Here is a 12,322-nt window from a genome sequence, read left to right as displayed (position 1 = left end):
AGCCCACATTCTAGCTGTTTCCTGAGCTCTCCCTGAGTGTTAGCAGTCCTGATCTGCTCCTCTGTGTCTTTCTTTTTCATCCTTGTATGTGTATGTTTAATTTCCCTTCTGTTGTTGAACCTGATGAGGAAACTGAGGCCCAGAGGCATTAAGGCTGCTGCCCAAGAATGCCCAGCACAGGCTCCCAGTTGCTTGCGAGAGGCACCACTGGCCTAGAGACTCTGCCTCGCCTGGTCCAAATCCCAAATTGCATCTGCAGCTTCCCTCTGGCTTAGGTCATCCAGGAAGCTTTCCAAATCCCACGGCCATGCCTTTTGGTTTCCACCCCAAGTTACTGCTCCATTTATGGTCTAGCACACATGGTTGGGGTTTGCTCAGACCCCAGTCCTTCCCAGTTTCGTACTTGTGTCATGGGTCTCTCTTGATGCAAGCCGGAGGGCAGTCCCTTTGCAAAGGGCCAGAATTGCTTGCCAGCTTTCTTTGCTCTGTGGCTGCACCAAGCCTTTGTCAGACCACCCCTGCCCACTATTCTTGAGCTGCTGGCTCGCTTGCTCTCTTGCTGTTCTCCACCCCTGAGGGTCGTTACGCTGCCATGCTTCACCTTGCACCACTCCCCTTTTTTTCATTTGACTCACTCTGCAAGTCTGGGGCTGAAAGCTGAGACTGGGTACTGGTGTGGGGCTGGGGCTGTGGTCACTTGGGGGAAAGCCCTGAGAGAGGGAGAGGAGACAGTGTGTGCACCCCCCCTATGACCCTCCGGGGTCCTGGAGGCCTCCAGCCAGCCTCAGGTACCCAGTAGCCCCGTCGTGCTGAGCTTGCTCCAATCCGTATCTCCCCGTACAGATCCGTGGCCAGCTACAGTCCCACGGCGTCCAAGCACGGGAGGTCCGGCTGATGCGGAACAAATCCTCAGGTGAGCTTTTGTTCTAGTACCCTCCTCTTCCGCTGGCCAGCCTCAGCCTCCGAGTCTCCCTCCTGCCTCTGCCTTTTCCCTCACCCTCCCTACCCTGCCTTCTTGCCACAGCTGGGAATGGGCAGCTTGGGGGTACCCTCTCTTCTTCTCTCCCCCTCATCCCATTCTCCTCACAGCTCCGGCCAGTAGCCTCTTGTGCGAGGCTGTCAGGGAGGGGGTGCAGCTCTGAGATGAGCTGAGTGCTCCCCGGGGGCAGGGCCAGGGCCAGGCTCTGGGGAACCTCCTCTTTGGGACTCTGAGTATCTGAGATGGTAACCCCATCCCCCCAGTAGCCTCCCTTCCCTCTCCCTTCTTCTCCTTCCCCTGCCCCTTGCTCTCCCCCACATTTTTCTGGTAACAGCCTCTGACCAGAAAGAGGTCTGACACGGCCCCACCCATGTGTCCCAAGAGGGGAGGCAGGGGACGGCTCTTGTCCAAGGGTGCATCCCAAGGAGCAGCCAGGATTGCTGGCCTCACTTGTTCCCTCCCTCCCTCTTGCAGGCTGCTTGGAGCTGGCCTGAGGTTAGTAGGGTGGGGGGGTTGTCTCTGCAGGACCTCTGGCCCAGGCTCCCCAGGGCAGGCACAGTGGGGCCTCATTCTGCCTGGGCTTCTCTCTGCATCTCTCAATCTCTCTCCTCCCCACGCCTCCATCTCTCTCTCTCTCCTTCTCTCTCTCTCTCTCTCTCTCTCTCTCTCTCTCTCTCTCTCTCTCTCTCTCTCTCTCTCTCTCTCTCTCTCTCTTCCTCTCTCTCCTTCTCTCTCTTTCTCTCTCTCTCTCTCTCTCTCTCTCTCTCTCTCTCTCTCTCTCTCTCTCTCTCTCTCTCTCTCTCTCTCTCTCTAATTATACCATTCCATCCTCCTGTGCATCCTAATGGTTAGTCTTTCGGAGATCAAGCATGCCCCTCAAGTCCTGCCATGTCTAAGCCCTCCCTGTGTGTGCACCTCCAAAGAAGGAGCTACTTTCCTGTCCTGTGGTCTCAAACCCTGGATCCTTTTCCCAGCCCTAGCCAGGCCTGGAGTCTCTCTTGATAGCATGTAGGTCTTGCTCTGCTGTACCCCAGCCAAGCTGACAGGATTCTGGTCTCCCTGAGGCGGTGTCCCAGGTGCAGCCCTTTCTGTGGCCCTGGGCGCTTCTCCCAGGTACCTGCTGATTCTTTAAGATCTACCTGGAAGATCCTGGCCCCCATTCTCCTGCTGTCTTGGAGGACCTGGACTGTAGGTGGCTGTAATCTTCCCAGCTTGGCCCTGAGGTGGCTCCCTGGTGAGGCCAACCTTCCCTGGACTGTGGTGAGGCTGAGGTGACCTTCTGTCCCTAACTCCCTCTGGTTCCTGTTGGGCCTAGAGCCTTCCCAGCCTCCCCGAGCAGCCTGGCCCAGCTTCTCTTTTGCTCCTTTGATTAAACACCTGTTACAGGACACCTCCTGGGCTGCCCTGGCCTTGTGCTGGGCCCCACCATTTGGTTATTTATTCTGGCCCATGTGAAGCCAGCAGCCTGCCCATCTGTCCTCCTTCCTTCTCTGGAGACCTCTCCTTGTACCCTTTCCCTCCCAGCTCCTCTCCGTGTCTGTCACCCCAGGCTGTCCGGGCAGGTGTGCCTGAGCCCCATCTCTCTGTCTTTCTTCCCAGCTGGCGTGTGTGTATCCCCTGCCCCCAACCCCTCTCCAGCTCTGTTTTCTTCCCTCCCGCTTCCCTCTTTCCTGTGCCTCCCGACCATCTACCTTGCCTCCCACACCCTGGTCTTTCTTTGCTTCTCTCTCTCCCTTTCTTCCTTTTTCCTCTCCCCACTTCCCTCTCTGCCCCCCAGTCCTCTCCCCTCGGGTCCCGCCCCCGGGAACACCGTGTGTCCAAAGCTGTTGACTAACCCACTGCGTCTGTATCTGAATGCTGTCTCCAGGTCAGAGCCGGGGCTTCGCCTTCGTCGAGTTTAGTCACTTGCAGGACGCTACACGATGGATGGAAGCCAATCAGGTTGCTTTGCCGCACTTGAACCCCCCCCCCAAACAAATACTACTTTGTAATCGAGCGCTCCCCATCGCCTGATTCTTACGGACACAGTTCCCTGCCCTGTGGCCCTGTGTCCCATCCCCCCACCCCCTCTCTCTCCCCCTTCCTGACCCTCACTATCTCCTCTTCCCATCTCTCGCTACCCACTGGGCTTCCCATCAAGAACCCACACTCACCACTGGCCCTTCCCACTGGCCAGGCACTAGCTCTGCCTCTCTTCCTCTCCTGGCTGAGCTTTCAGAGAAAGGGCTGCCTTGGGGGTGGGGTGGGGGTGGGGTTCTTCCACCTAAGTTCCCACTCCCCGGGGGACCGCCCTGCTCTGGGGTCAGGCAGAGCCAGGACTCTGTTCCACTCTTGGGCACCGCTGGAAGTCCAGCCATTGGGTAACTTAGCTGTTGGCACACTAACTAGCAAGTCCTGTTTTGCCAGCTCTGTCCCTGCATGTGAGTTCGGTCCTTTGATTTCCATGAGACAGGCCAGCACTGCTCTGTTGATCGAAAGTACCAGTCAAGAGTGATGGTTTCATTCACCAGGACTCACTTCGGTCACCCCACCCCTCCCACTGCACCTAGCCCCAACAGGAGTCACCACTTGCCCCACTCCACTAGGGACAGGCCTGCCCTCTCAGCGAGGAGCCGTGCTGTCCGGAAGGGAGGGGAGCCTGCTCCCCTAGCCTGGCACGTGCTCCCAACCCAGCAGCTTTGGGACCTTCAGAGACCCAAAGCTTCTGCTCGCCCACCCAGAGCCCAGCTCACTGGTGTGGGGCACTGAAGGAAAGCCTCAGGGGAGGAAGGGGCGATGTGGTCGAAGGGAGGCTCAGCAGGGGCGGCCCTGGGGCCATCTCTGCCGGTCCACAGGCTAGTGCCATGGGCCCAGGACCCAGCCAGCCACGGGAAGACAGCCTTACAGCAGGACCGTCCATCTTTTAAATATGGCTCTTTCTTTTTCCCCTTCTCCAGCACTAGTGCGCGTGCGCTCTCTCTTTCTCTCTTTCTCTCCCCTCCTCTCCCTCCCCTCCCCTCCCGGTCCCCCCTCATCCCAAGTGTAGCCTGTGTAGTGCTGGCCCTGGGTGTGGCCTGGCAGTGTCAGGGCCGAGTGGGGGTTTCCCCTGCTGTCCGGCAAGCTTCGGGCAGCCGAGCACTGTGTGCCTGGTGACGTGTGTTCACGTGTGCGTGCGCGTGCCCGGAAAGGCAGCAAACAGCTGCGCCCGAGGGCTGTGGCGCTTTCCCTCCCTCCTTCCCTTCCTTCTTCCCTCGTCAGTTCTCCGACCTCCCTCCGTTCCCTGTCCCTCATCCATCCAGCTGAAGGGCTCGCTCACTCTCTTCTCCTGTGCTGAGACGGTGCGTGGGGCACTGCTGCCCAGGCCTCACTGTGCTCTGCTTTTCCCTGCAGCACTCCCTCAACATCCTGGGCCAGAAGGTGTCCATGCACTACAGCGACCCCAAGCCCAAGATCAATGAGGACTGGCTGTGTAATAAGGTACAGGGGCGGTGGCAACGTCTCTGTCTCCCCGGGGCCTCTGAGTGGCGTGGGTGTGGAGGACTGGCTCAGCTCAAGCAGCGCTGCTCCTTGCCACCCACCCACCAGTTTGTACTGAGCTTTCACTTGGCGCCAGGCTCTGCCCTCATGTGGCACGATCTTGCCTGAAGCCCCAGTAGACTTGAAACAGATGTTTATGTAAGTGACTAGTGACAGTGGAGGCATAATGTGATCTATAAAATGCGGGCTTCAGAACCAGACTAGCTGAAGTTAGACTCTCCCAAATCTGCCTTGATTTTCGTCAGGGTATTTAACCTCTCTTTGCCTCACTCTCCCCATCTCTACGATGCAAATACCAATGACCCCACTCCCCAAAGGTGGTTGGGAGGATTGAAATGTGGTGATGAGAGGGTAACACTTGGAACGACACCTGGCCCGCTGTTAACAATGTTCAGTGTCAGCTCTTGTCCTGAAGGAACGTGTAGGGTGTTCTGAGAGCCTGTGTCAGGTGACCCAACCTCTGACAAAGCCATGTCTGCCTGAGACTGAGGGTACAAGCTGTAGCTCTTTGCAGTCATATTCCCTAAGAGGAGGCTGAGGCTCAGAGCGATGGAACCTTGAGTTGTGCCTTGCTCCTGATCGTGGGCCATGGATGCCACCGTGAGTTCAGATCTCCCCTGGGGCCAGCCTCACAAGCAGCCTTGGGACTCTACAGCCTCCCCTCCTGCAGCCGGCTGGCAGCCCTGAGACCTAAGGGGAGACCTGAGAGCTTGCGGAGGCCCTCTCCCCAAGAGGAGCTCTGCCCAGTAAGGGGACTGGTTCCTGCTTATTTCAAAACCAAAAAAGTAATATCAGAAGGCGGGTGTCCAACCTCTCTGGAGAGATAGGGACAGAGTGACAGGAGGACTCCATCCCTCCTGTATTTTCAGATACTCCTTGAAACTAGGGGATTCTCTTCTTTTCTCTCCTTTATCCACCACACCCTGTTGCTCTCCAGTCTTGTCACTTCCATTACAGAAACGCCCCCTCTTGCCATTCCCACTGCTCAGGCCAGCCCTCACGTCCTCCCCCACACAGTCGCCACAGGCCCCTCTCTGGTGTGCTGGCCTCTTGCCTCTTTCTCCCACCCCCTTACTGGTGACATTCCTCAAAACCACTTCTGACCACGTCCCTCCTCCTCTGCTGAAAACCCCCACAACTCTGAGCTTGAGTGTGACTACCCTCTGTGATCTAGTGTCACCTTCCCTGTCCAGCCTTTGCTTTTGCCTCTCTCCTCACCCTCCTACACAAAATCTCTTGCTGCCTCCGCCAGCAGTCGCTTCCCAGAAAAACCAAACCAAACTCTTGGACCTCCCAGATCAAACAGCCCTGATGACTATACCCAGCTGAGTGAGCTGAGCCTCTAGGCCCACTCCCCTCCCAGAGCCCCTGGGGGGGACCATTTCTACAGACTCACCTGCTGCCCCTCTGTGCTACATCTGCTCCCCACTGTTAGGCCAGGAGGGCAGAGGCCACGTCCTGCACGGACCCTGGCACGGGAGCAGTGCTTAGTACCTGACCATGGATCAGAGATAGAAATGTGGTGAAAGCTGGGGGTCTCCAGAGGCTGCAATATCCCAGGCAGATTTATTTCTCAAGAATGGCAGGATCCAACCCAGTCCTCGAGATGAATGAGGGGTGGGAGTCTGGCAAGAGAGGGGCTGCTGGCTTTCAGGGATAGAAATAACAAAGGTTTCTGAATAGGGAAGTACATTTTGGGAAGAGGAACCTACCAAAGGGACTTTGGATGTGGGGGCATTTCTGGGAGTTGGTACCTCGGAGCAGGCAGCAATTGGTAACAGAGGTGGGGGAGTTATGGATTCCTGAGTTGAGGGGTTGGCACTGAGGACAAATTTGAGACCATGTAAAGGGAAGATTCACGGGGCCGAGGATGACAGCCAGAGCCCCAAAGCCGCCTGCCACCCTTGACCCTGGGACCTTCCCGGGTCATGGCGGGTTCCCTGGGGGATCTCTGGATCCACGTTTGGAGGGCGCAGTGGAAAGCCCCACCCCCTCTGATAGCCTGGCCTGTGCCTCGCAGTGTGGCGTCCAGAACTTCAAACGCCGTGAGAAGTGCTTCAAATGTGGTGTGCCCAAGTCAGGTATGGCCCTCCTACCTCCCTCTTCCCCGGGACATTGCTGGGAAGGGGGAGAAGGGTGAGGGGCCAGTGCTCTGGGAGGAGGGAGACCAGCCTGGGAGCCCCCTCCCCCTTTGTCACTGGCCTGTCTTCTGCCGCCCCTGACAGAGGCAGAGCAGAAGCTGCCCCTGGGCGCAAGGTTGGATCAGCAGACGCTACCACTGGGTGGTCGGGAGCTAAGCCAGGGCCTGCTGCCCCTGCCACAGCCCTACCAGGCCCAGGGAGTGCTGGCCTCCCAGGCCCTGTCACAGGGCTCGGAGCCGAGCTCAGAGAACGCCAACGACAGTGAGTCAGTTGTTCCTTCCTTCCTCCCTGCCCTAGGGTGTCTAGACTGGGCTCTCCAAGGCCAGAGAGATGGTGGTGACCAGGACTTCATCCTCCCAGGGGCTTCTGCCTGGTGGGGGGACAGACATGTAATGTAGGGAGAGCAGAGGAAGAGCATTGCCACACTCGACTTTGGGGGTGTGTTGAGAAGGTTCTCAGCAGGTGGGCGCCTGAGCTGGGACTTGGACTGACAAGCAGAGTTTGTCTGAGAGGAAGAGGTGAGGGGAAGCGCAGCAGGCGCAAGGACGCGGAGGCCAGGGGAGAGGGAGCAGTGGGGAGCTACTGGAGGGCAGGGCCGGGGCGGAATATCAGGGCTGCTCCCTAATGCTGGGCCCTTCCTGCAGCCATCATTTTGCGCAACCTGAACCCACACAGCACCATGGACTCCATCCTGGGGGCCCTGGCACCCTACGCAGTGCTGTCCTCCTCCAACGTACGCGTCATCAAGGACAAGCAGACCCAACTGAACCGTGGCTTTGCCTTCATCCAGCTCTCCACCATCGTGGTGAGGGCGGCACAGGGGGGGGCCGGGCAGCCAGGATCCCGGCCCCCGGGGCAGGGAGGAGGGACCCTGACCCTAGCCCCCCACCGCGGCCCCAAGCCTGGAAATGGGGCAGTGGAGCCGGGGACCTCCCCGGGCCTGACCCTTCTGCCCCTGCCCCCCACCCCTCCTCCCCCAGGAGGCAGCCCAGCTGCTGCAGATCCTGCAGGCCCTGCACCCGCCGCTCACCATCGATGGCAAGACCATCAACGTTGAGTTTGCCAAGGGTTCTAAGAGGTCAGGACCCCACCTGTGTCCTTTCCCAGCTTGCCCCCCAGTTTGGGGCCTCCTGTCTCACTCCCAGTCTCTGACATCCTCCCCAGGGACATGGCCTCCAACGAAGGCAGTCGCATCAATGCTGCCTCTGTGGCCAGCACTGCCATTGCCGCGGCCCAGTGGGCCATCTCGCAGGTACTCAGAGACTCCCCTCCACCCCAGCATCCCTGTACCTGGGCCACCTCCACCCTCCCGCTCCCTCTCTGCAAACAGGAGGTCTGGCTTGCTGTTTTGGCTTCCTGTGGCCCTGAAAACCTCTCACAGTGGTCGCCGGTGGGGTCTGTGGGGTCCTCACTGCAGCTCCCTTCCCAGGCACCTCCTCCCAGGCTTTCCTTTTCAGCGCTGTCACGGCTGCTTTTCTGTTCTGTTTGGTAGTTATATATCATCCTGCATTGTTACAACCTTTCTTGATAAAAGGGAATTTATAAGTGACTGTAAGAAAATTGGCAGATGAGAATAAAGAAGGGGAGGATGGTATATTCCTTGGTCTGACACCCAACACGTATCACGCAACACACGTACCAGTGTCAGCCCTGGGAGTGTTTTGGCATGTGTCTTGTTCCAGTCTTGTTTTTGTCACCATCCTGCTCTGCTCTGGCCGGGTGGCCCTTGTTTGAGGGCTGCATGCTTTCTGTCAGCTGACACTTGCTTCACCTGTGGGCAGACGTCTCTTAGCCGGTTCCCCTCCCCTCTGTGCCCCCTCCTCTGCTAATGAACCCCTCCCACCTGCCCCTCAGGCCTCCCAGGGTGGGGAGGGTGCCTGGGCCACCCCCGAGGAGCCACCGGTCGACTACAGCTACTACCAACAGGATGAGGGCTATGGCAGCAGCCAGGGCACAGAGTCCTCTCTCTATGCCCATGGCTACCTCAAGGGCGCGAAGGGCCCCGGCATCACTGGAACCAAAGGGGACCCAGCCGGAGCAGGTTAGCCTCAGCATCTCTCCCTGAGCCCATGGTGGGGACTGGCAAGCATAGGGTCCTGGGCTCTGCCATTCACATTCTCCTTTTTCCCTGTCCCCCTTTACAGGTCCCGAGGCCTCCCTGGAGCCTGGGGCAGACTCTGTGTCCCTGCAGGCTTTCTCCCGCACCCAGCCTGGTGCCACCCCTGGCGTCTACCAGCAGTCAGCAGCTGAAGCGAGCGGCAGCCAGGGCACTGCTGCCAACAGCCAGGTGAGGAAAATCAAGGGAGGTCCTGGGGGCCATGGGGGCACTGGTAGACACTGAGGCCTGTTCCCCTGTCTTGCCCTGTGATTAGTCATACACCATCATGTCACCCGCTGTGCTCAAATCTGAGCTCCAGAGCCCCAGCCATCCCAGCTCTTCCCTGCCACCAGCCACGAGCCCCTCTGCCCAGGAGCCCTACAGCCAGTACCGTGAGTAGCCATGGCCTGCAGTGAGGGGTGGGGAGTTCCTTAACAAAGCAGAGAGGAGTGCGACCCCCCTTCTCACTCTCCAGCTGTTCCTGACGTCTCCACCTACCAGTACGATGAGACATCTGGCTACTACTATGACCCCCAGACTGGCCTCTACTACGACCCCAACTCTCAGGTGATAGGGCAGTCTGGGGAGTGGGTGGGGTCTGCAGTCCCCTCCTCGAGGTCTTCCCTCACGCCCCTTCTCCCCCACCTCCCCCAGTACTACTACAATGCTCAGAGCCAGCAGTACCTGTACTGGGATGGGGAAAGGCGGACCTATGTTCCTGCCCTGGAGCAGTCAGCTGATGGGCATAAGGAAACGGGGGCGCCTTCAAAGGAGGGCAAAGAGAAGAAGGAAAAGCACAAGACCAAGACGGCCCAACAGGTGAACACTGGGAGTCCAGCAGTCACTGGCTGGCCATTAGGTGTCTTCTGATGAATGCCATTCTGTCATCTGTTATCCTCCGCTGCCAAGGGAGGGGATGGCAGTGGATGTGCACGTGGGCAGTAGTTGTGCTCAGGAGAGACCAGGCTCCCGGTCCGGCTCTGCTCTTTGCTGTGTGACCTTGAGCCAGGGCCATCTCCCTACCAGGTACATGGTAGGGCTGCCCACCTCCCTGAGGTGGCCAGTGTCATCCAAGTGTGCCCTGTCTGCTTTCCCATCCCCTGGTGGGAACCTTTGTGCTGTTGGTGGCAATGTGGGCTGGTGTGGGCACGCCTGAAGCCAGGCTAGCCCTGCCTGTGGAAACAAATGCGCATGCATGCTCCTTTGGGCCCAGAACCCCACCTGAGGGTGTGTCTGTGTCTGTCTGTGTATATATATCCCAGAGAACTTCTCGCGGGCCCATCAGGGGGTGGGCAGGAAGACAGCCATCGCAGTGTTCTGTGGTGGTGGGCAGTTGGAGGGAACCTCAGTGTCTTGTCTGTGGAGGAAGAGTGTGACAATCTGGGTGCAACACTTAGAAGCAAGAACTACGTGTTCCTTTGGCCGCCCGGTAAATTCTAAAAATGGTGTTGTGCCTGGGGGTCGGGGTTGGGCAACGACACGGAACATGGCATAGTATCACACGTGTAAATTAAAATTATACACAGAGCAAGCCATTCTATGCACTTTAGAACGATAAAATGAAAATACATGGCAAACCTAATAGCATGGGTGCCCATGAGGAGAATGGGGGCACAGCCGGGGAGGGGCTTGCTGAGGAGCACTGATGACAGGATGACAGAGAAATGGGGACTTTCACCTCCGCCTCTCTCACCTTCTGCTTGAGGCTGCAGGGCAGGAAGGGTCGGACTGCTGCAAGGGCAGAGGTTGGAGTTGGTGACCCCAGCAGTTGGAGGATTCCTAAGAGCCTCACCCCCACCCTCGCCCCTAGATTGCCAAGGACATGGAACGCTGGGCCCGCAGCCTCAACAAGCAAAAAGAAAACTTCAAAAACAGCTTCCAGCCCATCAGTTCCCTACGAGACGATGAAAGGCGCGAGTCGGCCACTGCAGATGCCGGCTACGCCATCCTAGAGAAGAAGGTGTGTGTGGCTGTCCATCCGCGCCCTGCCCCCAGTCTTGTCATCCCTTTGGTCCTTCCGTGGAGTCTCTGAATTTCTGTGTCCCTCCACCACAGGGAGCACTAGCCGAGAGACAGCACACCAGCATGGACCTCCCAAAACTGGCCAGTGATGACCGCCCAGTGAGTGCCCAGGGCAGAAAGAAGGGCAGGGCTCTGAGCTAGCCAGGCCTGACCTCTCACCCTCACCTTTTTCAGAGCCCACCGAGGGGGCTGGTGGCGGCCTACAGCGGGGAGAGTGACAGTGAGGAGGAGCAGGAGCGCGGGGGCCCAGAGCGGGAAGAGAAGCTCACCGACTGGCAGAAGCTGGCCTGCCTGCTCTGCCGGCGCCAGTTCCCCAGCAAGGAGGCGCTCATCCGGCACCAGCAGCTCTCCGGGCTCCACAAGGTGACCGAGGGAGGCTTAGCAGGGAGCCCTGTACTGGCCCGGCCCAGCCGCTTCACTCCTCCTCCTGTCCTCCTTGCAGCAAAACCTTGAGATTCACCGGCGAGCCCACCTGTCAGAAAATGAGCTGGAGGCACTTGAGAAGAACGACATGGAGGTGAGGTGTGACCCACTCCTGGGCTCCATCCCTCTGTCCCTTACCAAGCGCTCCATCCGTGCAGGCAGCTGGCACTCAGGTTCCTCAGCTAGACACAGCCTGGCTGCCATCAGCCACCTCGCGTCCTGTCCCTGCAAGGCTTCTTTCCGATTCCCCCATGCTGGCTGCTGGCATTCACAGGACCACAGATCTGTTCGCCAGATCTAGCTCCCTGTGGAGGCCCCCCAGCTGTGCCCATGTTTCCCGCAAATAGCGATCAGCTCCTTCATTCTCACACACACTCTTTCAGCAAATGAAGTACCGGGACCGTGCAGCTGAACGCAGAGAGAAGTATGGCATCCCTGAGCCGCCGGAGCCCAAGAGGAGGAAGTATAGCGGCATGTCTGCGGCCTCTGTGTGAGTGCCCGGGGCCAGGTCGGGGGCCTGGGGCCAGCAGGCCAGTCACTCACATTGTGCCACTGTCTCCTGCAGGGACTTTGAGCAGCCCACGCGGGATGGGCTGGGCAGTGACAACATTGGCAGTCGCATGCTCCAGGCTATGGGCTGGAAAGAGGGCAGCGGCCTGGGCCGCAAAAAACAGGGCATTGTGACTCCCATTGAGGTGAGTCTGCGGGGATCCCATCCCCATCCTCCAGTACTCTGCTGTAGCCCTGGCGCCCGCTCAACCTGACAGAGTCTGCCTCCCTCACACAGGCCCAGACACGGGTGCGGGGCTCCGGCTTGGGTGCCCGAGGCAGCTCCTATGGGGTCACCTCGACCGAGTCATACAAGGAGACGCTGCACAAGACAATGGTGACCCGCTTCAACGAGGCCCAGTGAGCAGCTGCAAGACCTGCTTATACTTATGTCAGGTGTCCAGCCTGGAGCGGGGGAGGATAAAATGTTGGGTGGTCAGAGTGGGGCCCTTGCACCTGTCTACCAGCTCAACTCTGCAGCCAGAGAGGCCCTGACCAAGTCAGACTTTTGAGTTGGTGACTTTTATTGGAAAACTGGCCTGGGATCATGTATTTCTTTTTGTAATAAAAGCTGAAAAGTCCGCAGCTTGCATA

At 58.6% G+C, this 12,322-nt stretch overlaps 1 protein-coding gene across 42 annotated transcripts in view; it reads left to right on the top strand.

Annotated features, from left to right (window-relative positions):
* The window catches only part of RBM10 (RNA binding motif protein 10), a 30,055-nt gene extending 17,733 nt beyond the window's left edge, over positions 1-12,322 (top strand). For 11 of the 42 annotated variants that reach the window (XM_067024121.1, XM_067024106.1, XM_059050565.2 and 8 more), the window contains 20 exons: positions 844-913; positions 2,847-2,920; positions 4,349-4,435; positions 6,516-6,576; positions 6,721-6,897; positions 7,281-7,441; positions 7,617-7,714; positions 7,801-7,888; positions 8,491-8,677; positions 8,781-8,923; positions 9,009-9,126; positions 9,210-9,301; positions 9,389-9,553; positions 10,545-10,694; positions 10,790-10,855; positions 10,931-11,119; positions 11,199-11,273; positions 11,563-11,669; positions 11,745-11,874; positions 11,967-12,322. In XM_067024121.1, coding sequence (XP_066880222.1) covers positions 844-913; positions 2,847-2,920; positions 4,349-4,435; positions 6,516-6,576; positions 6,721-6,897; positions 7,281-7,441; positions 7,617-7,714; positions 7,801-7,888; positions 8,491-8,677; positions 8,781-8,923; positions 9,009-9,126; positions 9,210-9,301; positions 9,389-9,553; positions 10,545-10,694; positions 10,790-10,855; positions 10,931-11,119; positions 11,199-11,273; positions 11,563-11,669; positions 11,745-11,874; positions 11,967-12,092 — 2,364 coding nt within the window. In that variant the 3' untranslated portion in view covers positions 12,093-12,322. The remainder of the gene's footprint in view (positions 1-843; positions 914-2,846; positions 2,921-4,348; positions 4,436-6,515; positions 6,577-6,720; positions 6,898-7,280; positions 7,442-7,616; positions 7,715-7,800; positions 7,889-8,490; positions 8,678-8,780; positions 8,924-9,008; positions 9,127-9,209; positions 9,302-9,388; positions 9,554-10,544; positions 10,695-10,789; positions 10,856-10,930; positions 11,120-11,198; positions 11,274-11,562; positions 11,670-11,744; positions 11,875-11,966) is intronic. The other 31 variants (XM_059050566.2, XM_059050570.2, XM_067024090.1 and 28 more) reach the window with 6 other exon arrangements.

The sequence above is a fragment of the Kogia breviceps genome, chromosome X (assembly GCF_026419965.1).
Source record: "Kogia breviceps isolate mKogBre1 chromosome X, mKogBre1 haplotype 1, whole genome shotgun sequence".
NCBI lineage: Eukaryota > Metazoa > Chordata > Mammalia > Artiodactyla > Physeteridae > Kogia > Kogia breviceps.
Note: the sequence above shows the minus strand (reverse complement) of the source record. Positions and strands in the feature narration are given on the sequence as shown.